The sequence below is a fragment of the Dromiciops gliroides genome, chromosome 4 (genome assembly GCF_019393635.1).
Source record: "Dromiciops gliroides isolate mDroGli1 chromosome 4, mDroGli1.pri, whole genome shotgun sequence".
Taxonomy (NCBI): domain Eukaryota; kingdom Metazoa; phylum Chordata; class Mammalia; order Microbiotheria; family Microbiotheriidae; genus Dromiciops; species Dromiciops gliroides.
Window position 1 is genome coordinate 72,939,289 of NC_057864.1, and position 26,820 is coordinate 72,966,108.

A 26,820-nucleotide genomic window follows, 5' to 3' on the forward strand; every position below is an offset into this window, starting at 1 on the left:
TGGTAAGAGCACCGGGCTTGGAGTCAGAAAGACCGGAATTCAAATCTGGTCTCAGACACTAGTTGTGTGAACCCTGGACAAGCCTGCCTCAGTTTCCTCAACTATAAAATAGCACATATCTCATGGAGCTGTTGTGAGGATCAAATGAGATAATATTAGTAAAAAGTGCTTAGCCCAATAGGCACATATAACCTTTCCTTCCCCATGCTTTAAAAGCCTGGGATGAGCTGGCAAAGTATGCCTCTGGCAAGGCCCTTGGGAGGATTAGTAGGGAGATTTTATTGCCATTCTCAGAGTCCTGTGTCATCACCATTATTCCATCCACACATGGGGAGTCAGCTGTTCTTTGGATTGGAGTGATGGCGTCTCTTTCCAATGGGCACAGCCAATGTTCTCTCTTACAGGTTGGGGGAGATCAATAATTTCTTCTTGAGAAACAGTGATGCTGAGTACCTGGCCCTGATCTTTGAGAAGAAAGACTCCTATGTGGGTAGAGAGGTAAGCCACCTGGAGCTCCCTGGGGAGCAAGGTTAAAGTTGAGATGTGGGAGTTGCCCCCATTTTGGAGGTGAGGATGGGGATAGAGGATTTGGCCTGACAGCTTCTTTCACTATGGAGACACCTGCTGGGGGAGACAGGTACTACATGAGCTGTTGCCATTTTGTAATCCTGTATGTTGCAGAATCATAGAAAAAGAATGGATTGTAAAGAGCCACTATTCCAGTACTCTCGTTTTATAGATGAGGAAACTGAGGTCCAGTTATGTGATTTGTCTAAGGTCACAGAGAAGGCAAGTGGCACGGCTGGAGCTAGAATACAGGGCTTCTGGTGGTTTTTTGTTTGTTTGTTTGTGGGTTTTTTTGGATCTGTAGTAGCAGCCTGGTAGGCCTGGGTCCAGTTAGGGATGCTCTGGCCCTGAGGGGGAGAAATAGGATTGATCAGCTTGCTGGGGTTAGTTAGAGATTACTCTTTCCTTGGAAAAGCAAAGTAGTTAATTAACCAGATAGTGGTTAGTCAAACAGAGAACAAAGCAGCCACCCAGAAAGCTGGGCGCCTTGAATTTATAGCATGAACCTAGTTGGGAGCCGCTTGTGTTTGCTATGTGATTAGGACCAGGTAGTGAGAATAATCCCAAATTAAGAATGTGATATATTGGGGCAGCTAAGTGCATTGGATAGAGCACTGGCCCTGGAGTCAGGAGGACCCGAGTTCAAATCCAGCCTCAGACACTTGACACTTACTAGCTGTGTGACCCTGGGCAAGTCACTTAACCCCAATTGCCTCGTCAAAAAAAAAGGAATGTGATATATTTACTACTTCATGTATCTTGTTCCCCAAGTAGCTGTGGAATATTTTTCAGAACCAATTTAGCAGCAGCATAATCTGATGCCAAAACCCGGGACAAAAAAAGAAAAAAATATATATTCCTCTTTCAAGGAATTACTCGCACACATGATCCAATCAAGATTTAAGTAAAGCTTTATTATTCGGCACACACAGGTATGGCCAGGAGAAGAAGTCTAAACTTCAACTCCTGGGGAAGAACAGATTTATGGCCTGTTCCTCAATCAGTCAGCACATAGAGGTATGGCTGGGAGAAGAGCTCCCAGAACAAAGGAGATGACAATTTTATAGAGGAGAGAAGGAGGTAGGGGGAAAGACTTAAGACTGAAAAGTTACAGCAATTTGGAAAATGACAATGCTGGCTACTTGGGGAGTAGGATGCATGAAGTAGTAAATGTGTCACATTCTTAATTTGGGATTATTCTCACTACCTGGTCCTAATCACATAGCAAACACAACTGACTCTTTCTTTCTTTTTTTTTTTTTTTGGTGAGGCAATTGGGGTTAAGTGACTTGCCCAGGGTCACACAGCTAGTAAGTGTTAAGTGTCTGAGGCCAGATTTGAACTCAGGTACTCCTGACTCCAGGGCCGGTATTCTATCCACTGCGCCATCTAGCTGCCCCCCACAACTGACTCTTAACTAAGTTCATGCTATTAATTCAAGGCGCCCAGCTTTCTGGGTGGCTGCTTTGTTCTGTGTTTGACTAACCACTATCTGGTTAAGTAACTACTTTGCTTTTCTAAGGAAAGAGTAATCTCTAACTAACCCCAGCAAGCTGATCAATCGTATTTCTCCCCCTCAGGGCCAGAGCATCCCTAACTGGACCCAGGCCTACCAGGTTCCTACTACAGTATTCAGGGTAGTGCCAAAGGGCACTGCCTTGAAAGGATTCCCACCCACCCCCAGTTCTCAAGATGGGAGAAGTATGGGGTAATTGGTCTATGGGTTTCCTGGTTGATTGTTACTCATGGCAGTGGCCATGAAATGAAAGGTTTAAGAAAATGTACCTCTAGGGGGCAGCTAGGTGGCGCAGTGGATAAAGCACTGGCCTTGGATTCAGAAGGACCTGAGTTCAAATCCAGCCTCAGACACTTGACACTTAACTAGCTGTGTGACCCTGGGCAAGTCACTTAACCCTCATTGCCCTGCAAAAAAAAAAAAAAAAAGAAAAGAAAATGTACCTCTAGTTAATTATAGCCAGAACCATCTAGCTCTCCACTATCCTGAGAGTCTGGTTTGGAGTCAAAGGAGCCATATTCAAATTGTGCTACCTTTGTGACCAAAGCTCATTCTGGGCCTCAGTTTACTCTTTTGTAAATTGAGAGGCTTAGACTAGATGGTTTCAGAGGTCCATTCTAGTTCTAACTCTGTGATTCTATCATCCAGAAAGCACTGGAGCCAGAGACTTACTGTGCTCCAGCCTGTTCTGTCCAGTGCCGGTCCCTTTAACAGAGCCATTGATTTTTGCAGGTGGAGCTTGACCTTAATCGGTACAATGGCATTAAAGTGCGCAGGGTCTTGGATGAACAGGAGGACATAGTGACGAAATTCAACGTCGCTGACTTCCCTTCTTGCTACCTACTGACCAGAAATGGCTCCCAGTACAGGGTCCCTGCGTAAGTACTTCCTCAGCCCACTCCTCTTCCTCTTACCTGCTCTATCTCTGCCCCCTTTCCTGCAAAAACCAGCTGTCCCAAGGACCCTGGTTCCCTTCTGTCCTCCTCTGTAGCCCATCGAAACTTTGTCCCCATCCTTGGTGCTGGTGGGCAGACACATTGGCAGACTTGCTAACTTGGCAGAGAACCAAAGGGGCCTGACCCTCCCTCCCTTTGGTTTCCTAATTGCAGAAAAGTTCATTAGCAATCAGACAATAGCCAGTTCCGAAAAGCTGGCAGAGAACAATGAGCCCAGCGCTGGGGCCCTCTGGCAGTCCCCACTGCTGAATAGCACATGAAATAGGGACCAGATGGTGCCTTCCTCCCCTCAATGGATGATGGATGTCAGGCTAGCAGTGTGAGGAAGAGCCTGGAAGGACAGGGAGACAAAAGCTTGGGCCTCAGGTTGCCTCTGGAAGTGATCTAGAGGTGTTGGGGATGGGAAGGTACGTGGTGCCATCCTATTCCACTACAATGGGGTAAGGGGTGAATTAGGCTGAGGCCCTGAGATGCTGTTACCCCTGACTGAGGCTGCTCTGCCACCTCCTAGTAGAGTTAACTGGTGGGGTTTGCAGTGAGAAAGGATGGCATGAGTGGCAGAGAGGGGAAGGAAGAGGGTTTAGCCTTCTGGGCCAGCTCAGATGATGTCGGCTCTGGCAAAGAGCAGTGTTATTGTTTCCTTGCTATAGAGTTGGTGGAGGGGAAAATTGCTTGTGACGATGCCATCTCCCAGCCATCTGCTCATCGATAAACATCGGGTCGTGAAAGCAGGGCGGAAAGTGACGGCGTCTTGATGCCAGCTCTCCCGCCGCTCTTCCCCACTCTCCATTTCTCTCTTGGGTGGGGGGATCTGTCCTCTTGCCTTCCTCCTGGTTTTCTCTCCCTCCCTGAGGTAGGGGAGTAGCCAGAGAACTCAGATGCCCAGTGTCCCTGAAGCCCTGCTCTGAGTCTTAGCATCTGTCTGCTGTGACCGATAGCCACACAAGTAATCTGACACCGGCATAACAGAGGAGGGGAGATAGCAGGGCTAAGGTGACATTAGTCTGCGTGTGTAAGATAGGGAGATGGATCCTTCCACATCCTGTCCCAGGTTCCAAACTTTTAAGCACTACTGAAATAGGAGATCCTTTTTAGTTTGGGCAGAGGCAGAAATGAACTCTGGGAGGTACAGATATTAGGGCATTTGTACAGTATGTGAATGTGTCTGTTTTGTCTGAAAACACCCTCCCTCTCCCTCTCTCTCCGTCTCTCTCTGTCTCTCTGTCTTTCTGTCTCTGCCTCTGTCTCTGTCTCTGTCTCTGTCTCTGTCTCCCTCTCTCTCTCCCTCTCCCTCTCCCTCTCCCTCTCCCTCTCCCTCTCCCTCTCCCTCTCCCTCTCCCTCTCCCTCTCCCTCTCCCTCTCCCTCTCCCTCTCTCTCTCTGTCTCTCTGTCTTTCTGTCTCTGTCTCTGTCTCTCTGTCTCTCTGTCTCTCTGTCTTTCTGTCTCTGTCTCTCTCCCTCTCCCTCTCCCTCTCCCTCTCCCTCTCCCTCTCCCTCTCCCTCTCCCTCTGTCTCTGTCTCTGTCTCTCTGTCTCTGTCTCTCTCTTTGTCTCTGTCTCTGTCTCTCTCTCTCTCTCTCTCTCTCTCTCTCTCTCTCTCTCTCTCTCTCACGCACACACACACAGACACACACAAATTGAAAAACAAATATGGTCCCAGGGAACAGGGACAGTGTGCAATTAAGAGTATCGACTGTGGCATGTAGTGTTCAGTGTGATCACTGGATCAGGTCTTTTTATTTAACTGTTAAAAGGAAGGTTTCACTTTGAAGGGAGATGGAGATGAGGATAATTCCAAAAATGACTATGATGCAAAAACAAAAGGTATCAATAAAACTTTTTTTTCAAGTTAAAACACCCAGCTCAGTAATAATGATGATGATAGCTTGCATTTATGTAGTGTTTCAGAGTTGACAAAGCAAAATTACAAGTATTATCTCATTTTATTCTTACAGCCACCTATGGAGTAGGTATTATAAATACTCCCATTCCACAGATGAAAGAGCATTGGTGTTGAATTCAGAGTTCCTGAATCCAAATTCAAATCCTACCTCTGATGCTTACTGCTTGTGTGACCCCGGACAAGTCCCTTACCTCAGTTTCCTCATGAGGGAGTTGAACTAGGTGGTCTCTGAGGTTCCTTCGGGGTCTAGAGCCATGATCCCATATATCCCATATAATCCTTGGATTATTGTCACCCTTTAGATAACTCAGTCAATTGATGAGATTTGTAACTTCCATTTTGAACCTTCTTGACTATTGAGAAGAGTGAAACAAGACCTAATCACTGCAGCTAGGCATGAGAGGACATGGAAGGAGAGACTGGTTTTCTTGAGATTGCTGTTATACATCCTCTCCCTACCCCTTCCTCACTCCCTTTCTTTTTTTCTTCCACCAAGACTCAAGGACCTTGGGTCCCTGTTGGGGCTGGATCTGTTTCCTTGTAGATGTCTTTCCATAGCCAAAGAGGGCCCTGCATGAGTAGCGTCTCTAGACTAGCACCTTCTAGCCAGACTAGCATCCTCTTTTGCAAGACTGAAAACAGTTTGTAGCTCCTCTGGGTACCTAGCTGCTTTTCGAAATGGAATACAGAAGATTCTGGCCAGGCAGTTTTTTCATAAAGGAATATGAAACATAAAGATACTCTTCTCTTGAACCCTTCTAGAAAATCTTACTAATTGGGACAGCTAGGTGGTGCAGTGGATAAAGCACTGGCCCTGGATTCAGGAGGACCTGAGTTCAAATCCGGCCTCAGACACTTGACACTTACTAGCTGTGTGACCTTGGGCAAGTCACTTAACCCTCATTGCCCCATGCAAAAAAAAAAAATCTTACTAAGGATAAATCCCCACATGTTAGATTCTCCCATTCCCTATTCTTTGCAATGAACCACATCTTCCTCTTGCTGTTTCTGTCAGAGGTACAGGCATTTCTGTGAGGAGATCAGGATTTCTGCAGATTGGTTTGGGTTATCGCCTCCCAGCCCCACTGACTGCCTCTTCACTAATATTCTTTTCTCTCTCTCTGCATTCACAGGCTTATGGAATCCAGATCTCTCTATAGCAGTTACCTGCAGAAGTTACCTGTTGTGAGTGAAGGGACTTCCACCCCAACAGCCAGTCCAACCACTGCAGAACATACAACGCCTCATGTTATTAGAAATATAGATCGGTAAGGAAGCTGCCAGGTTTTTCAGCAGCTCCATTTCCCTCTCTTCCATTTGGCCAAAAATCCCTCTTGACTCTCCTGGGTGTGTGGGGAGTATTAGTAAGGAATGTTGGGGCAGCTAGGTGACAAAGTAGATACCAGCAATCAGGAGGACCTGAATTCAAATCTTACCTCAGACACTTACTAGCTGTGTGACCCTGGGCAAGTCACTTAACCCCAATTACCTTAAACATCCAGGGCCATCTCCGGTCTTCCTGATTTATATCTTGCCACTGTACCCAGATGGCTCTGGAGGAGAGAGTGAGGTTGGTGACCTGGCACAGGCCTCCCTTACTTAAATCCAATTCACTGCAAGTCATGACATCTGTCATGGTCCTCTTTGAAAATGAAGGACAAACAAGTAAGGAATGTGAGAAGAACCCTTAAGATGGAAGGATTTCTAGGGGTCATTTAGTCCAAAGTCCCACCTAGTATAGGATGTTGTTAAAGGGATTTCTCTTGTCAGGTACAAGTGGAACCAGTTGTCTTTCCTAACTCTGAACTTCTGCCGATATCCCTAACAGACAGATGAGCCCACAGGCTTCAGAACAGGAATGTTATGGAGATTAGCATGGCCCATGCATATAAGGATGTTGTGCTGCTAGGTGGTGCTAGAGTGCACATATAGTACATCTGGAGTCAGGAAGACCTGAATTCAAATGTGACCTCAGGCACTAGTTGTGGGACCCTGGGCAAGTCACTTCACCCTGTTTGCCTCAGTTTCCTCATCAGTAAAATGAGCTGGAGAAGGAAATGGCAAACCACTCTGGTGTCTTTGTCAAGAGGACCCCAAAAGGGGCCACAAAGAGTCAGACATGACTGAAAAACAACTAAACAATAAATCTGTATTTGTATTCTACCTTCCCAGTAAATGTTAGCTCCTCAAGAGCAGGGATTGGGTTGTTGGTTTGTTGTTGTTTTTTTTAATTTTAGATTTTTAAAAAATCCCCAGCAAGCACCTTGCCTATAATAGGCACCCAATACATGTTTATTTACTTTTCTTTTATTACTTTACTTTCTGGGATTTAATTCATTGAATAATACTTTAATTTGTTAAATTCACTTTCAAGGTAGCCTGGTTTTTCATTGGGTATCTCCTATAACTAGAAAGTCCTTCTTTACTTGGAGGCTTGGATAGCTTTTTTTCCCCCGTCACTTAATAGCATTTTATTTTCCCCCAATTACATGTAAAGATAGTTTTCAACTTTCATTTTTGCAAGATTTTGAGTTCCAATTTTTTCTCCCTCTCTCCCTTTTGGATAGCTTTTGTTTTTATTCTTGTTGTAAGCTACCTAATAGTCCCAGTTATGTGGATATGTTCTGGAAAATGGAATGATGAGCATCTAGACAGCAAGCACAGTATCCCTGCTGTAGATTCCAAATTATGTGGAAATTTTCCAAATTTTCAGCATGTAGGAGGATTTGAGTGACTTCCTATGGGCGTGTTAAGGAAAGGAAACTCTAGGAGTAACAGAAGCAAAAGTGTAATGTGTCCATTTATTTTGTTTTATTTTAAAATTTTTAATTAATATTAAGATTTATTTTTTAAAATTAATATCTTTTGGCTTTACATCACATTCATTTCCAGATATATTCCTTTGCCCTTCCTTACCCAGGGAGCCATCCCTTGTAACAAGGAATAAAAAAGAAAAGTGGGGAGGGCAAGGGGACAGGTACTGAGGTGGAGGCAATTTAGGAAAACTAACTAACCTATCACTTGACAGAATATACAATATTCCATCCCCATAGACCCCCACCTATGCAAAGAAGGAAAAGGAAGTACATTCTCATATCACTTCTTTCACCATTTAGTTCTAGTTATTTTCTCTTGTTTCCATTTTTTCTGTTTTCTTAGACTTCTTCATTTTGCATCAGTTCATATAAGTCTTTCCATGCTTCTCTGTAGTCATCATCCTATGATACAGTAATATTCCATCATTCATGTACCAGTTTGTTTAACCATTCCCCAATCAACAGGCATCTGCCTTCCCCTCCCCCGCTCAGTGCTTTGCTATTATTTTAAAAAATGGTGCTGTAGATATTTGGTATATATGGGACCTTTTTTTTTTTTTTTTTTTGGTGAGGCAATTTGGGTTAAGTGATTTGCCCAGGATCACATGGCTAGTAAGTTGTCAAGTGTCTGAGGCCGGATTTGAACTCAGGTCCTCCTGAATCCAGGGCTGGTGCTCTATCCACTGTGTCACCTAGCTGCCCCCTCTTTTTTTTTTTTAATCACTGTTTATCCATTGATTTTCGAGGGATTAGGAGTCCCAGTAGTTCAAAGTCTTCTTTGAAAGTGGAAAGTGAAGATGGAGGGATCATTATTGTTGTTTGTCCTTTGTCCTCAAAGAGGACTGTGACAGATGTCATAACTTGTAATGAATTAGATTTAAGTGAGGGAGGTTGAGCCATCTGGGTCCAGTGGCAAGATATAGAGCAGGATGGCTGGAGATGGCCCTGGATGTTTAAGGCAATTGGGGACTTGCCCAGGGTCACATAGCTGGTAAATGTCTGAGGTGAGATTTGAAATCTGGACCTCCTGCCTCCAGGGCCAGTGTGCTACCTCACTGCCCAGGGATCATTAACAAAGAGATGAAAAGAGAGTGAAATGTTTGCAGTATGGCGTCTGTTGCCTGAAGCAAGACATAGAAAGTAGCAGTTATGTAAATGTAAGCCTCTGGTTTAATAGTAAAGCTAAGCAAATAAGTAAGTGCCTTTGGGAAGAAACTTGCTCTGGAGGGGGAAAAATGCCTAATAACTGTGCCAGGCTGTATAGTTTTCACAGTGCTTTCAAGTCATTATCTCACCAGATACTCCCAGCAAACCTGTGAGGTAGGAGAGCTGTTATCATTTATTCCCATTTTATAGGATTATCTATTTAGAGCTAGAAAGGACCTTAGAAATTGCATCCAACACCTTCATTTCTTAGCTAAGGAAGCTGAGGCCAAGAAGGGCTAAATGATTTCTCTAAGGTCAGAATTCGAACACAGGTCTTTTGATTCCTTATCCAATGCTTTTTACATTTTACCCCATTGCCTTGCACTGAGAAATGGAAGACCAGAGAGGTTAGCTTAACCTTAAACCCCTGGGACTTCCGTGCCCAGGGTCATGCAGATTGATAGAGAAAGAATTAGGATTAGAACTCAGATCTTAAGGAGGATGGTCACTGTTAGAGGGGTTCAGATGTGAATGGACAGAGAGGTTCAAATTAGAGGAAGCCTTGATGACATTAGAGTGAGTGACTTGAAATTCCCCTTAATTCAGCCCAGGGCTGATTCAAGCCTTCAGTGTTGACTTTTTAAACACAGTCACTTAGGTAAACACTTAGGAACCCAAACAAGTATTTGAATGAATTACTGAAAAAATGCAGCCTGGGGACATCCAGCGAGAATCTTCCCCCTTACAGTTTGCTTTCCCAGACCTCAAAGGGGCAGAGCAAACCAGGGAGTGGAGAGAGGTTCTATGAAGTCATTGTTTCTATCCCACAGTTGGGTGGCTACCCAACAAGAATAACCCATCAGCAGGGAAAGGGTCAGAAGCAGGAATGGAGCAAGCTTCCTCGTTAGACTGGGCGTCCTCAGTTCCTGGCTGCTGTGAATAAACCTCCTAGAGAAGGCTAGGCCCACAGTCCTTTACAAGAGGTTCGGGTCCCAGAACATCATGGATGAGATGACCCAGTAGAGAGAGCCCTAGATGAGAAGTTAGGAAGAACTGAGTTCAAATCTGGCCTTACTAGCCAGGATCACTTATGCTCTCTTAGCCTTAGTTTCCTCCTCTGTAAAAGGGGGTGCACCCACCTTAAAGACTGGTTGAGAGGACCAAATGATATCCTTGTATCAGATGTTATGAAGCATTGTAAAGCACTTTGCAAATCTTAAAGTGGTGTTTAAACGTTAGCTGTTGTTATTAGTATATGAAGAATCCTATAGGATCACAGAATTGGAGCACATCTAGAGAAGGGTTGAGTGACTTTACCCAGGGTCACACAGCTAGTGTCTGAGGCTACAATGAAAACTCTTTCTCTAACTGTGGATTATTCTAATTGGCCCCAGGTGCAACAATCAGAAAACAGTGGCTTTCCCTTTCTTCTAGCTCAGTCCCCTCTGCTGATCCCAGCTTGCCCTTCCCCATTGTCAATGCCATTTCTCTCTTCTTCCCATCCTTGTCCCCAGTTCCAAGCTATATATGTTGGATCTGGAATCTGCGCTCCACTACATCATTCGGATAGAGGTAGGCAAGTTCAAAGTCCTGGAGGGAAGACAACTGACAGCTCTGAAGAACTTTGTGTCGGTCCTGGCCAAGGTAAGTTGGGCCCTTGGCCTCCAACATCCTCATTAACATCCTTCTTAACTCATTAATTAGGGCCTGCTTCTTCCAGTCACTGCCTGTCATGACGAGCTCACAGAGCCACAGGCCCTTCAATGCCTGGATGGGTCTAAGGATGCTCTCCCTTAGGGGCAGGGGGAGCTGGGCATTTGCCTGATGACCTTCAGGCCCTAGAAACTAGCATCCTGTGAACTTGGCCTCATATGTGAAAGCTGTCCATTTGTCTAGCTGCTTACCTTAGAGCCTCAACCTGACAACTTCCAGCCTGTCTACCTCCCAGGAACCTCTCTGCTCCTAGTTTGGGGGATATGAGGTGCTGAGTGATAGGGGGAGAAAAAGAGATCACTAGCTTATCAGAGAACCCTTCTTTCCTCCCAGATCCTGGTTAGAATAGAATCAAAGAATTTAGAGCTGGCTAAGAGCTTCGTGCAACATTATAGATGACAAACACGAGTCTTAGAAAGGGTTCAGTGACTCCTTGCCCAAGGTCACACAGGGAATAGGGAGTAAAGATGGGATTACAACCCAGAGGTGCTCAGTCAAGATCCTGTATTCTTTCCCCTTAAACCTGATTGCCCCCCACAAACGCCTTTGGGGTTTTTTTGTTTTGTTTTGTTTTGTTTTTGGTGAGGCAATTGGGGTTAAGTGACTTGCCCAGGGTCACACAGCTAGTAAGTGTTAAGTGTTTGAGGCCGGATTTGATCTCAGGTCCTCCTGATTCCAGGGCCCGTGCTTTATCCACTGTGCCATCTAGCTGCCCCATGCCTTTGGTTTAAACCACTCAGTTCCTGTTCTTGTCACCAGTTGCAAGATATCTATCTATCTATCTATCTATCTATCTATCTATCTATCTATCTATCTATCTATCTATCTATCTATCTGTCTGTCTGTCTGTCTGTCTGTCTGTCTGTCTGTCTGTCTGTCTGTCTGTCTATCTCCCACCTATCTATGTCATCCATCTATCAATCTATCTATATCTATCTGTCTATTACCCATCTATCTATCTATATCATCCATCCGTCCATCCATCTGTCTGTCCATTTTTGTCTGCCTGCCTGCCCGCCTGTCTGTCTGTCTATATCTATGTGTAGAACTTATCTGAAATTTAGACTCCATTACAGCCTTCTGGTAGAAATGGAGAGGTTCAAAGTCATATGGTCCAATAATGATTACCCACATTCACATTTATATAATGCTTTAAGACTTGCAAAACATTTTCTTCACAACAACCTTGTGAGGTAAGAAATTTGGGTATTTTATCCCCACTTTACAGATTAGAAAACTGAGACTCTGAGAGTCAAAGTGACCTGCCAGCAGAATTCAAACCTAGCTCCTCTGTCTCTGACACTGTTCTTTTTACTACACTGTGTTTCCTCTTGATACTGTAAAAAATCTAACCAATGCAGTTTGGTTTCCTTGGAATTTCTAGGCTCATGTATAACCCCAGAACCTTGGGGGTGTCCTTCCTTGGCTCCAAAGGCTGAGTGCTGACTCTGCTTTTCCCACCCTCAGCCTCTTCTCCCTCACTTCTCCCTGTCTCAAGAACAGCAGCCAATACCTCACTACTTAAAACCCAAGGCACCTTCCACTAAGTGCTGCTGAGTCAGATATGGGCTTTGGCTAAAAGGGACGGCTGACCGCTGAATCAGCCGCTCTGGGCATTCCAACGTGCCAGCCAATAAAGCTCCATCCAACTCTCTGAACCACCCCAGCCGCCAGCCTCCGGGAGGCTTGCTCTGTCAGTCTGACCTTTGCCTAGGGGCCACCCCTCCAGACTTCCCACCAATTTAAAAAATAATGCTTCTGCTTCCTCCCTCCCAGGCTCCCAGGCCCCTCGGGCTTATTCAGTATTCAGGTTTCACCCCAGCTCCCTGGGGTAGGGGTGTGGCCCAGATCCAATCTCCTGGTACACACATTTCTCCTAGAGCCCCAGAGCCTTGCCCCAGGGTGATGCCTGGAAAGGTCTGGAGGGAACTCAGTCCTGGTGTGTGACTTGCCGAAGACTGAGCCAGAACAGCCTTTGGCATCTTGGTGAGGTCACAGGTGAGCAGAACGTAGGTTCTCAGCCTAGCTCTGAAATGCACCAGGATAGCTGGCAGCCCCCGGGGGCCCAGATACTTTGTGTGGCTGCGTCAGAGCTGGGTCAGAGCTGGAGAGGGCATCTGAGCCATTCTCCTGCCTTCTGCAGAGGAGAGAACAGGGAAGGGGGTCTCAGGATCTCCACGTGAGTCCAATGGCCATCTTGCTGCTGTAATCTCTTCTGATTCTCAGAATCCTCAGAAAAGCCCTCCTGGCTTACCTAACTTCCTTACACTGTAGCCTGAATCAGTCCCTTGCTTGCCTCCTCCCCAGGTCATAGGTTTGGGCATCAGCTGGAAGAGGCTACTGGTATGGGTGAGGAAAGGAAGCGGAAGCAATGAAGAGATCTAAGGGGTTCTATTAATTTTCTACTTAAGCCCCCAGCCAGGTGTATAGGAGAGATCAGTGAGGACCACAACCACCTTCCTGCTGTTGGTTTAATCAAATCAACAAGTATTTCCCAAGCACTTCCTTTGCTCCAAACACTTGTTAAACCCTACTGATGCAAAGGAAAAAACAAAACCCAATCTCTATCTTCAAGGCACTTACCATCCAGGGGAGACATCAAGTATTCCAAAACAAACATACATACCTATATGTGCATGTGTGCACATGTATATGAGAACATATACAGGTGTGTATATCTACACATGTACATTTATGCATTGTGTGATGTGTATGTTTTGGGGTGCCTAGCCTTGTGTACACACACACACACACACACATACACACACAAGATACAGAAATGTCTATCTACTTGCTGGTGGGTGGGGCAGAGCTAAGCCTGCCTCCTGCCCAAGGGGTGTGTGTCCTTTGGACTAAGCCAGGGATTTGAAGAAGAGTCAGAGGTTAGGAGGGAGGAAGAGCATTCCAAGCATGAGGGTCAGCCTTGGCAATAAGTACTGGTACTTAGCACAGTGCCTGGCCCATAGTTCTTTCTTTAAAAATGCCTGTTTGATGATTCATTAGAAGTGGCAGTAGACAGGGAGGAAGCGACTGGCCAGCTAATGGACAGAGGTAGGGTTGTGTTGCCTTATTGGCAAGAAGAACCCAATGGGATTCTTAACAGTCTTCAGTGGAGATCTGGGAGGCTCTGATCCATCCATCTTCTCTCTGGCTAGGGAAGTAGCCTATTGATTGACTAGTAAAATGGACTCCCTTGCCCCCTCAGTCTCTGAGTAGCAGCCTCAGAAGGCTTCTGCTGGTTCTCTCTTCTGCTGCTTGATTTCCAAAGCGAGGCTCCGTGTGTCTTCCAACTCCAGCTCTGTAAATGACTCCCCTTAGACAGGGTGCTTTTAGGCTCTTTACAAGCTGTCATTCCAGTCCTGGCCACTAGGTCGCACGCTAGTACCAGGATTTCACTGTTTGTTCTTCCTCCATGATATCTATTCTTTCTTGAGAAAAAGGGGTAGAATTCCAAGTCAGTGTTAAGAAAGGGTCAGAAAGAACTGTTGACCTCTAAGCAATGGTCTACCCATTAATGTAGATTTGTGAGCCCTCTGGGAACCCCAATGTTGGTTAAGAGGGAATGTGTGTCAAAGGAGAATAGTTTCTAGCAGCCCCTGATCCCTGACCCTTGGAGTTGCTGTCCAACCTAAGATTTGCTGAAGATATTTACTGGATCTGTCTTGAAGGATTTTTTTTTTACTGGACCTTTGATTTCATTGATATAGAGAGCTCCTGTTCTAGGGACTCTACCTTTGTCAATGCTCTGCAACTTGGGGAATTCCCTGGACCTTGAAGAGGTTAAATACCTTTCACACAACCAAGTTTGTTTCAGAGGGAGGATTTGAACCCAGGTCTTCCAGACTTTCAGGGTAATTGTATCTACTACTACAAGCTGGTTGTCCTTGAGGGATTAGGTTTAACAGCTCTCCCTGTTTCCATTTCATTCCAACCTATAGTTCCCACTTCCTTCATAACTTTCTCTCCCTTGTATTTTCTTTCTCAAATTTTCCCTTTGTCACCTTAAATACTTTAACTGGATCTGCCTGTTTATCTCTCTGTTTTTCTCGATTTCTTTTCCTCCTCAGTCTCTACTGCATTCTCTCTTTTTGTGAGTTTGTGGTACACACACACACACACACACACTCACTCATACACTCACTCTCTCTCCCTCTCCGTCTCCCCTGAGTGCTTGTGGTTTTAGATGCTGATACTAATCAGATTTGAGTTGACTTATTGTCATAGTAGCTTTTCATGTTCCTCAGAGACTCTTTGGAGTTAAGATCAAGATTTGGAGATTGGCTATAGGCCCTCCTGAAGGCAGTTGCTGGAATACAAATGAAAGGACCCTTTTTCCTAACCAGTCAGTCAACAAGTCAGATAACTATGCAGAAAGTCCTTTTCCCTAAGACAGACAGTCTGCCTGTAAATCCCCCAGCAGCCCTATCTTGGGGCTGGGGATGGGGAGGGAAGGAGAAGTGATAGATCTGCCCAAGCCAAGAGGTACCTTACTGATCCACCACAGCTGAGGCCGGAGCATCCAGTTCTGAGAGTTCCTCACTTCTTAGTTTCCCTCTTCCTCTTCCCTCCTTCCTCATCAGTCTCCCAGCATAAAAGATGATCATCCTGAGAAATATGCACAATTCTTAGGGTTTGGAGTCGCTGTAGCTTTGGGTGGGCGGGTGGGAGAACATATCCTTTCTGGATCCTGCATCTCCCTGCTCCCTCTACAGGCTTCTGCCTCTTTTCTTGGGCCTCAGGGAACCTGTGCCTGGTTTTCCCCTCACCTCCCCCAACCTCTGCTTCCTTGCTACAGTACTTCCCTGGTGTGCCCCTGGTACGGAATTTCCTTCATGACCTGGATGTGTGGTTCCAGTGGCAGCAGAGGAAGAGTATCCCCTATAGCTCCTTGGAAGCGGCCCTGAACAGGTGGAAAGAGGTGAATGAATCTCCCCAGCCTTTGGGTTCCAGCTTCCCCCCCCCATCTTCTCTATTTGGGTAGGGATGGAAATGATTTACTTCCCCATCCCCGGCTTAGTGTATGTATTCATGTGGGGCTGGGAGAGCTTGGAAATGTGTTTCCCCTCCCCCATCATCATGTACCTCCCAATCTCACCTGAATTTCCCTCTTCAGTGGCCCATTTCTAGACACTCCCATCCATAGGATTAAATCTGCAGGTGGGTGAAATAAAGGACCTTCAATCCAGCACCAGTAATTCTATTTGGTGGCTTGGATGTTGAGGTGGGGTAGGGAAATGCCACGTCCCTGGGGTCCAGCAGGGAGGAGAAGCTTCTCTCTCTGACCGACTGTGTGTTAAGACTTGCTTTTGCTGACTGTGTCCTCCCTTATTACCGCTCTCTTTTTTTTTGACCAATTGCTTCTAATACTTCCATGCCTCAGCCTTCTATTTTGCCCAAGAAAGCAGTCTGGGTGGGCTGCCAGGGAAGCGAGAGTCATTTCCGTGGATTTCCTTGTTCCCTCTGGATCCTTTTCCACTCGCTGACCGTACAGGCAGCTCAACGCAATGAGTACCTGCAGCAGAAAGCAGGTAAATGCTTAGCTGGGCCCCCTCCTTGACCTCTGACTCTCTCCTGAAGATAGAAGGAAAAGGAAGAAGGACCAGAGCTGCCGACAGAGAGGGGGGCTCAGAGGAGTTACCTGGTAGCAGGGGTGGGATTTGCCATGACCCCACTGATGTGAAGGTATCCTCAGGCACCTCTGGAGGATTAGAAGGAGTAGGTAACATGGCTGAATATCCACTGTGGCCACACCCTGAGAGAGGAAGATTCATAGAGATAGGAGGCCCCAGCCTTTGGTCAGGTTAAGTCTAAATAATGCCAATGTAACAGCATTTGTCATTCATTTCAAGACTTGGAGGGGTGGAGATTCCATGGGTCCCTTAGTAACAAGAGGTAGTTAGCCTAGTATTGGGGTGGCTGGGGAGGGAGCCACTCTTTGGGTACCAGGGAGACTTGACTCTGAGTGACCAACAGGGAAATGGAGTAGGGCTTGGGATTCTGTGGAGGGAAGGGGAGCTGTATGTATGGTGGGAGGTGGGGAGGAAACAAAGGAGAAAGCGAGGTGCATTCTATTGAGCAGGGATATGCCTTTTGTCCCAAAAGATCCCCAGGAAGTCCTACAAGCCATCGGAGGCTATGTGAAGTACTTCTTTGGCTGTCGCGATTGTGCCGGACACTTTGAGCAAATGGCGGCTGCCTCAATGGACCGAGTGAAGAGTATGGATGATGCCATCCTCTGGTTCTGGAACCGCCACAACCGGGTCAATGCTCGCCTAGCAGGTAAGAGCCTGGTCTAAGAGAGGCTAGATCTCCATAGGAGAATGGGAGGGATGGGAGAAGCAGCAGGTTCCTGGACAGAGGTTGAGAGAGATGGAGCAGTCCAAGGCTAGGCCAGAAGCTATGACCTCCGGATACCTACCCCCTTAAATAGCATATTGCTTTACAGTATTTCAGTTTTATTGATACTTTTTTTTGGGGGGGGGGAGGCAATTGGGGTTAAGTGACTTGCCTAGGGTCACACAGCTAGTAAGTGTCAAGTATCTAAGGCCGAATTTGAACTCAGGTCCTCCTGATTCCAGGGCTGGTGCTCTATCCACTGTACCACCTAGCTGCCCCTTGATGCCTTTTTAAAATACCAAAGTCCTCTACCCAATATACTAAATCCCATAAATGGAAACCATCCCTTTTTTTCTTTTTTCTTTCTTTCTTTCTTTCTTTCTTTTTTTTTTGGTGAGGCAGTTGGGGTTAAGCGACTTGCCTAGGGTCACACAGCTAGTAAGTGTCAAATGTCTGAGACCGGATTTGAACTCAGGTCCTTCTGACTCCAGGGCTGGTGCTCTATCCACTGTGCCACCTAGCTGCCCCTATTTATAGCAGCTCTTTTTTTTGGTTTTGCTTTGTTTTGTTTTGGAAACCGTCTCTTTTAACAAAGAAAAACAGCTGGTCAGAATTATTCACCAACATAGCAACCAAGTCTGGTCGAATATGCAACACTCTATACCTGTGTCCTACTTAGGGGAGGGCATTCAGCCTTGCTTTAGAGCTGGATCATGCTGGGCCAGTCATTCACCATCTCTGCCTTTGGTCACCTTTCCTGTACCAGGTGGGTGTATGTAGTAATCAGTGAATACACTTTGAGGCCTGGAGAGCAAAGGCAAAGTGTTTTCACCTTTTTTAGGTTATGGATCTGTTGGGCAGTCTGGTGAAGCCTGTGAACCCCTTCTTAGGATAATTTTTTTAAATTCATAATTTAAGGAAATGCTAAATTTCAGTTAGAGGTTAGGGAAAATAAAGTTGCAATTATAAGTTCACAGATCCCCTAAAATCCAAGGGGGGAGGGTATAGTGAACTTGTGTTAAGAACTCCTGCCACATGACAGATGGACGGTTGGGCTTTGCTTCTGGGGCAAATGATGAGCAGTGGAGAGCTAACCTTAGGGCTCTGTGCCCGGGTAGGGGTGAGGGTGGAGAGATACAGACATTGTGTTTTTGTGACCAGGGATCCAGGAGGTTGGAGGCACCAATTGCTGGGCAGCAGGTGGTGCGGGAGCTAAAGCTTCCCTCTAAATCTGATGGGCCTTGAAAATCTGACACGTGCCTGGCTCCTCCTCCCCCTTCCACTTGTCATCAAATGCTCCATTTAACTGTCTCCACCCCCTGTGAATTCCATAGACAACCACTGCCCCAGAAATGACTGGGGCCCTTCTTCCATAGAAGGGCTGAGCAGCAATAGGCATGAGATGCTTAATCCTGCCACTAGAGGGTGTTAACTCTGGTGTTCTACAGAGTTCTGTAGCTCAGGGAAATGAGTAGAGACCAATGGGCCAGTGCTGAATTCTGTCTTCAGAACTCTGGGCCGAAAAGCAAGAGACAATTCGTTTAGATCTGACCTCGGGCAAGTAAGTCACTTAGCCTCTGTTTTGTGGTGAGTGAGAGATGAGATGACTGAGCAAATTAAGAGTGAACGCCCTTCAGATGATACTGATTTATTCAGCAATGCATGCCAGCTACCTAACAAAAAGGGACCAGATCTCCTCAACCTGGGTCAGGGTCCAGAATCCAGGTGGGGACAGACTTTTATACATTAAAAATAGTTCATCGAGGGGGCAGCTAGGTGGCGCAGTAGATAGAGCACTGATCTTGGATTCAGGAAGACCTGAGTTCAAAGCCAACCTCAGACACTTGACACTTACTAGCTGTGTGACCCTGGGCAAGTCACGTAACCCTCATTGCCCCGCCAAATATAAAAAAATTTTTTTTTTAAATAGTTCATCGAAAAAGACTAATTAATTAAATGGAAACAATACAACATTAGGTAATCTGATTTCTAATTGGATGAAAGATTAAGGGCTTTCCAAGTTGGGAGGGGGAGAGCAAACAGGTGCAATTCCCCGAATTCAGAAAAAGAGTTGTGCCACTCCTCCCCCAGTGTCTGCAAACCATCAAAGAGACATGGAAACAATAACTGATCGATCAATATGGGGCCCGTTTTCAGATGAAATATGCTTGAGATGTGCAATTGTGAGAAAACTCTTTACATCAGCCTTTGGATCTGACTGGGTTTCTGGTCAGCGTAAGTTAAGGGTCTTTAAGCGGCAGAGAGAAGTGGTCTAGCTTCCCAGCCACAAAGGGCAGGATTCAAACAATGCAATAAAGGTTTTCTCCCAATTCCTACAATTGAATAAAGTTTTCTTACAGGACAGAAATTGGACTAGACCCATAATTGAATAGAAAGGGAACTGCGCAAGTTCCAGAATTGAGTCACAAAATGGAGTCAGTGTAGTTCATTCAATTCCCACAATTAACTACTTGCTGTTCCAATCCCCTCATTTCCCTCAGTTTGCTCCGGTTTCCCCAACCACAAGATGGAGATCATAACAGTGCCTACCTCCCAGGGTTATTATGAGAATAAAAGGAGATAGTATTTGTAAATGGACTTAGTAGAGTGCTTGTCTAGTAAGTTCTATACACATGCTTATTCCCTCACCCCCTCTCACCCCCTACTCACTGAGAGCAGAGACATCTGCCCAGGCCTTCCTCATCCCTTCTTCCTAGTTTTCAGATTGGTCGGTTGGTTCCTTTATTTATTCAACAAACATTTATTTATTAAGTGACTGTTATGTATCAGGTACTTTGCTAAGTGTTGATGATAGGAAGAAGGCACAGCCCCTTTTGTCATGGAGCTTACAATCTAAGGGAGGAAAACTGTGTCACAAATAATTATGATGTAAGGGACAACAAGATCTATGTAGGGGAAGAGTCTAGACAAAAAACTATGATATATGTAAGGATTTCATTTAGAATCATAAACATAGATCATAGCTGTAAAGTTGGAAAGAACCTTATAGGCCATCAAGTCTGACCCTCCTGGCCAACCCCTACACCCTCATTTTACAGATGACGAAGCTGAGGCTAAGAGAGTTTAAATGACTTGCCCAGGTTCACTCAGCTAGTAAGTGCCTGAGGTAGGATTTGAACCCAGATCTTCCTGAGTAGAGAGGAAAAACTGAATTGGAGAGTTGTCTTGGAGGTGACTAATTGGATAAAGGTTCACAGGTGACGATGAGGTTTCAAATTGTGGTGTCTGAGGAATAGTGGTAACAGTGACAGAAGCATATAAACTAAGAGGAGGTCAAGAAAGTCTTGGGGAACAGGTGGTTTCCTTACAGCAGCCTAACTTAGTGGAGAGAGCACTGGAATTCCTAGTTCCAGTTCTTTCCATGAATCAATATGACTTTCAGCAATGAATTACAAAATCTTAAAGTTAGAAGGAGCCTTGAAGGCCATCTAATTTGATTTCCTTCCTATTATATCAACCCCTTTACCAGAGTTTCTCATAAGTTGTCCTCTAGCTTCTACTTAAATATTTTTGGTGTTGGGGAAAACAAATCACTTGTTTTTTTTCTTTTGTGGGGCAGTGAAGGTTAAGTGACTTGCCCAGGGTCACACAGCTAGTAGGTGTCAAGTGTCTGAGGTCAGATTTGAACTCAGGTCCTCCTGAATCCAGGGTCAGTGCTTTATCTACTGTACCACCTAGCTGCCCCACACTTGCTTTTTTATGAGGTACAGTTTTGCCATCTGTAAACTGGAAGGAAAACCCTGACCTCTCTGTTCCCCCCTCCTACTGTGATACAGAAATGTGAGGGCCAGTGAAAGAGAGATCCTCTTTGGACCTGGTATGTGTGTATGTTTGTGTGTTGGGGGAGAGATTGATGGCATCTCATTAGTCCTCTGCCTTCCTTGAAGAAAACACAACATCAAGAAATCCAGAAATCTAAAACATAAATTAGAGGATTGGCTCTTTCCTTTACAAAATGACCCTCCACTAGACAAAAGGATGGCTTATAAGAGTTCTTTAAAGAGTGCTTTCCCCTAATCCTTTTAAGTCAGGATGCATTTTTCAAATATATGAACAATTCCATCTCATCTTGAAACACACTCATGGTACAAAGCAATGTACCTCATTTTACAATGGGAAAATGGCATTGAATGCCAGACTTGGAGTCCATAATGATGATAAAATTCACAATTATCTAGCAGTGTCAGACTTGCAAAATAGTCTTCTCACAACATGTAAGGAAAGTGAGGCTCAGAAGTTTGCCAGGCTATGAGAACCAGGACTCCCATTCAAGTTTTTAGACCCCCAAGTCTCCTCTTCCTGGAGGTCAGTGGCTCACAACATCCTCCTGGGTGCTTCCCTCTGCAGGTGCGGCTAGTGAGGACCCTCTATTCCCCAAGATCCAGTGGCCACCAAGGGACCTGTGTAATTCGTGCCACAATGAAGTTGAAGGAGATCCTGTGTGGAATCTAGGTGCCACCCTTAAATTTCTCAAGTCCCACTTTTCTTTCCGAAACATCGTCCTCCAACATCAGTGGGGCTCTAGGAGGTCTCATGGACAGCTGGAGAATGCTACTCTCTCCCTTCCTACCGAACAACCGAGGTCCACGGGGTCACCGGGGGAGGAGCAAGTGGACAAATTGGGAGAAGGTTTGAGAGGAGGGGAGGGAAATTGGATTGGTATTTCAGAATCCTTATTGGCTTGGCTTAAGGGGAGTGAAGTTCCAGTTGTGGAGAGCGCAGTCATCTCAGATAACAGCCATGGCTCGACAACAGAGACCAATGATGAAGACAAGTCCCCCGTCATCTCAGAGGACGGAGACCAGTCCCTAAACTCAGACAAGCTGGGTAGAGCTCTGATCCTGGAGGATGAAGTCCAGCCCCTGCTCCCGTATAGTGCATCAGAGTCCCTGATCCTGGACCAAGGAGTCCATGAGCTGTTCCCCAAACCACACATTGCACGGAAACTGACCAAGCGAGACACGTTGGCCCTGCAGCTGGAGGAAGGTGTAGATGATGTCCAGCAACTGGCCAGTTTCAACAAGAAAAAGGTGGGGGTTGGGGCCCAGCCAGGCAGCCAGTGGCTGTGGATGCTTAAGGGGAGCTTCTCCTACCTGGATGTCAGTCTCTGCATTGGGCTCTACTCCCTGTCCTTCATGTGCCTCTTGGGCATGTGCATCTATTTCCAGGAGAGGATGAAGGCTCGAAAGGGCCGAACCAGCTACTCTTCAGCATGAACTGCTGAGGGCCCATTAGGGGAATGGGAGTAGGGTGGAGGGCATCTCTTCTCCATCTGCTTCCAAGCTTTAAGAGCTCCCAGATGTTTGGGGAGTGGGGAGGGGGCTGGGAATGAGAAAGGCCACAGCCCCCATGACCCTCTGTGGGTAAAAGGGAGGGGACACCTCCTGGAAAGAAAAGTCATGTGAAGGTGACTGGGCATGGAGGGCTGGTGGAGGACGCACTCTGCGCTCCTTATCCCTGTCATAGCTGGGACATGGGCCAGAGAGGAGCATGGAAGGGAATTCCAGCAGTTCCTGACCTTCCTGCAACACATTATGTCCCCGTATGTCCCCTGCTTCCCCACCTCCACCTTTCCTAGGAAGGAGGGAGAATGGGACCATTGCTTCCATGCTACTCATTCCAAACATTTGTTTGAGGTCTGGGAACTGGTAGATTCCTGAGGCTGGATTCCTCTGGGGTTGCCAGCACGTCACTCTATAGACACCAGATCATTTTTATGAAGTCCTACGTATTGGTATTCTAATGCCTTCAACACTGAAGCAGCCTTGTTTCTTCCCTCCCACTGACAGGAGAGTGCTGGAAGATGAGGAGTTTCTCGTCAGTTTTGCTAGGAGCCTTTGTCCCCCCTCTTCAGCCCCAAGGACCCTATCAAAAACTTGGAATCCTGGTCACTCTTGGATTAATAAAAGAATGAAGAAGAAAAGAGCCATAATTGAGAAGTTCTGGCCCCCCAATTCAGAGGTCTAGTGCCTTGTTGAGCTCCTGCCGGCTCTGGTCCGAGATTGGAACCTGGGAGTTTCTGGGCTTATGCAGCTTTTTTAGGTGTAGGTTTGGATGTTTGTGTGTTGGGGAGAGTGGGGGGGGGGAGTTAGAATGAAATGGAATCTTTGCCCAGGTGGGTCGGCATTTCCTGTGAGAACCTGCAGCTACACTTGCTGCTAGCTTTCTTTCCCAAAGCGATTATCCTTCCCAAAGCAGCACCATCAACTTGAGTGCCACAGACTTCACTGGTGTTGGCTCATCTTGGGGTTGGGGGTGGGGGTGGGGTGCAATTTGCTCAAGGGTTGTGGGTGGAATTATTCACTTATGTAGCAAGGGGGCATGGTGGGGACTGCAGGGGGTTGAAGGGTGCACTAAAATTTATTTGTGGTGGGTTCTGGGTGGCTTGGTATGTAGCTGTGATCATGGGAGTGGGAAGCTTAAACAAGAGAAATGAGCTCTTAGCCAGAAGGGAAAAGGCTTGGGAAGAGATTCAGTTGGCCATTTCTCCTTTCTGCTGAGCTAAAGCCTCACATTTTTAGCTATGTCCTCCTGTATTCATCTTTCTGTTTTTCCTCTGAAAGGGCCATCGGGCATTGGTTGACTGTAGTGGTATTGGGATTGGCTAGTGGGTTTCCTCTACAGACACCAGGTTCTATATTGGTCAAAGGGGAGGATGGGGACAGGAAGGAAGGATGCAGCCTGAGTCTATGAAATGCCTATCTCATCTGGTGACTTGCAGAATAAATTATTATTTTTTTTTTGCTAAGGCAAGTGTCTGTGCATTATTTGCCCTTGCTAATGAGAAAAAGAGAGGGTATAAAACTCATCTGGACATCCAAATTAGAAATGACCAACCTCAGTGAAACTTGCTGCCTCTGGAATATCCCACTGTCATCCTGGAGAATCCACAGGTAAACTTAGGAAAGAGAATCACTTGGCCTCATCCCAACCCCTAGAATCTGGCCTCTATAGGAGGGAGTTAGGTTACCAAGGTGAGAGTGGGAGGTTTCTAATGCCTTCTTCTTTTTTTTCTTTTTAATTTTTTAAATTTATTCTTTTTCTTTCTTTCTTTCTTTTTTACATTTTTTCTAACACCTTCTAACCTAAGCTGACTGCCCAAATGACTATTTTACTCAGCCCCTAGAGGATAATAAAGTCAAAGATTGAGAGCTAAAAGTGACCTTAAATATCCTATTTTCCAATCTCTTCATTTTACAAATTAGGAAACTGAGACCAAGCGAGTCTAACTGACTTGCTCAGTGGCAAAGCCAGAATTTGAACCCAGGTCCTCTGACTCCAATGCCAATGTTTTTTCAACTGCATCATAGGAAGGCAAGGCTGTGGTTTCCAGTCCACTTTATTCCTTTAACAAAATGGCCTTTGGATTTCATCGTTTCTTACCCTACAACCTATTCTTTCCCATTGCCCCTGCAACTCCTGCCTTTTATTTTCATTTCTGCTTGAGAAATAGCTGTCCCTACATGCTTTTCCTCTCCTATCTCCCCTCCTCTCCCCACCCCCCACCCTCAGCTCTTTTAGCCTCCTCGAAGATCATTAGGGAAAGGCGGTGTTTTTGAGATCGGTCCTGAGCCATCTGCTGCAACCCTGGATGAATCAGCCTGGAACAGATTCTTTGGGACTAAGCAGCCTTCCTCTAATCCAGCCCTCCTCCTGCCTGGAGAGGATTTAAAGGGATCAGAGGCTGACTGATAATAAACTTTATTAAGGGGGGAGGTAGAGGCTGTCAATCGGATTTGGAGCCTCTTTTCTTGACATCTTCACTTGGCTCAGATGGCTCTCAGGGTGGGGGTGGGGGGCGGCAGTTGGATCCAGGGGAGGATTGAGCAGTATTGTCCTGAGTGATAGGGACCGAGGAGAGGGGGTGGGGATGGGGAAGGGAAGGGAGGATTAGAAAGAAGTATACCACACTCACCATCACCAAAAAGATTAGTTCACCTTTCTATGGCACTTTTTTGCAGGGCAACGAGGGTTAAGTTACTTGCCCAAAGTCACACAGCTAGTAAGTGTCAAGTGTCTGAGCATGGATTTGAACTCGGATCCTCCTGAATCCAGGGCCAATGCTTTATCCACTGCACCACCTAGCTGCCCCTCTATGGCACTTTACAATTTACAAAGTACTCTCCTCACAACCACCCAGTGGGGACAAGTAGGACTACTATTGGATTCTAGATGAAGTCGTGAAGGCTCAGAGAAAGAGGTGATCGACCACACTTACAAAGCTAGGAAAAGAGCAGCTAGGTGGCACAGTGGATAGAGCACTGGGCTTAGAATCAGGAAGACATCTTCATGAGTTCAAATCTGACCTCAGATACTTACCAGCTATGTGACCCTAAGCAAGTCACTTAACCCTGCTTGCCTCAGTTTCCTCATCTGTAAAATGAGCTAGAGAAGGAAATGGCAAACCACTCCAGTATCTTTGTCATGACACCCCCCAGTGGCATCACAAAGAGTTGGAAATGACTGGAAAACGACTGAATAGCAGCACAAAACTAGGAAAAGTTAAAACAGGGCTGGAGTTTAGGAAACAGAACTCCTGACTTGAAATCTATATTGCCTCCTAATAAACAAGCAATACTTATTAAGTCCCATGTATGTGCCAGGCACTGTGCTGGGCATTCAAGGCTAAAAAGACAAGAATGAAATAGTTCCTGCTCTCAAGGAACTACCCGTCTGGGGAGACACCAAGTTAAATATTAAGTCCCGCAATCAGCAAGCCTTTATTAAGGGCTAATTTTGTTCCAAGTGCTGGGGAGAGATACAAAGAAAAGCAAAAGCAGTCCCTGCCCTCCAAGAGCTTATATTCTAAAGGGGGAGAAAGCACACAAATAACAAAAGTGAATACAAAAGAAATAAAGTCTAATTAGTGGAGGCATGCTAGCTGCTGGAAAGGAGCTGGGGATTCCAGAGAGATGGCACTGAGGAGTGTATTTCAAGTATGGAGGATTGACTCCGTGTGTGTATGGGGGGGGGTGTTGTTATCATCACTTGTTTTTTCTTTTCATTCCCTACCTCATCCTTCCCCTTAGTAACATCTCTCTCCTCTTTCTCTTCTCTCTCTCCCACACCCACACCTCCTTCCCTCTCCCCAATCTCCTCTTTACTCTTTCCTCTCTCTGTCTGTCTCTCTTCCTCTCTCCCTTTCCCCGTCACTGTTTCTCTGACTCTGTGTGTGTGTCTCTCTCTCCTCTCTCCTCCTCTCTTCTTCTTCCTCTTCCTCTCCCCCCCTCTCCCAAACCCACACCCACACCACCCTCCCTCTCCCCAATCTCTTTCATCTTTTCTATTTCCTCTCTTTCTCTACCTGTCTGTCTGCCCCCCGACACACACACACATCCCCGATCTTCCCCTGCTCTGAAGGCCCAAAGGGGGCCTGGATAGCTCCTCCTCCCATGACCACCTTTGTCATAAAGGCAGAGATGCTCAGACAGAGCCATGTGAACAAAGGTCTGATGTGGAGTTGGTGAAATGAAGCCAGAGAATCAAATTTGGAAAGAGGATGGAGACTAAAAGAGTCTCAAATACAAAGGACACCTTCCCTGGTAAGATTATGGGTCAGCAGCCTTCTAGGTGTAGGGACCTTGGGCAACATATCCTGAGTGGGAATGGGAGGAACTCCCAACTACTCCCCAGCCCTCAACATTTTTATACTGGGAAATCAGGGTATATCAAGGGAATATCAAGAACCCTTAGAAGGAAAAGAAGCTTCCAAAAAGCAACATGAGGAAGGGGAAGAGGCATCCTTGATTCATTCAATCAATAATTCATTCCTAAGTGTTTATTAAGCACCTACTATGTGTAAGGAATGAACTGTGATACAAAAACAAGTTCACTATTCCTATTCTAGT

At 45.9% G+C, this 26,820-nt stretch overlaps 1 protein-coding gene across 1 annotated transcript in view; it reads left to right on the forward strand.

Annotated features, from left to right (window-relative positions):
- QSOX1 (quiescin sulfhydryl oxidase 1) overlaps positions 1-23,720 on the forward strand; it is a 57,485-nt gene extending 33,765 nt beyond the window's left edge. The window contains exons 5-13 of the mRNA XM_044001555.1: positions 405-498; positions 2,816-2,961; positions 6,074-6,208; positions 10,417-10,546; positions 15,411-15,533; positions 15,996-16,143; positions 16,718-16,894; positions 21,320-22,002; positions 22,762-23,720. Of these exons, the coding sequence (XP_043857490.1) occupies positions 405-498; positions 2,816-2,961; positions 6,074-6,208; positions 10,417-10,546; positions 15,411-15,533; positions 15,996-16,143; positions 16,718-16,894; positions 21,320-22,002; positions 22,762-22,779 (1,654 nt within the window). The 3' untranslated portion in view covers positions 22,780-23,720. The remainder of the gene's footprint in view (positions 1-404; positions 499-2,815; positions 2,962-6,073; positions 6,209-10,416; positions 10,547-15,410; positions 15,534-15,995; positions 16,144-16,717; positions 16,895-21,319; positions 22,003-22,761) is intronic.
- Positions 23,721-26,820: the final 3,100 nt, after the last annotated feature.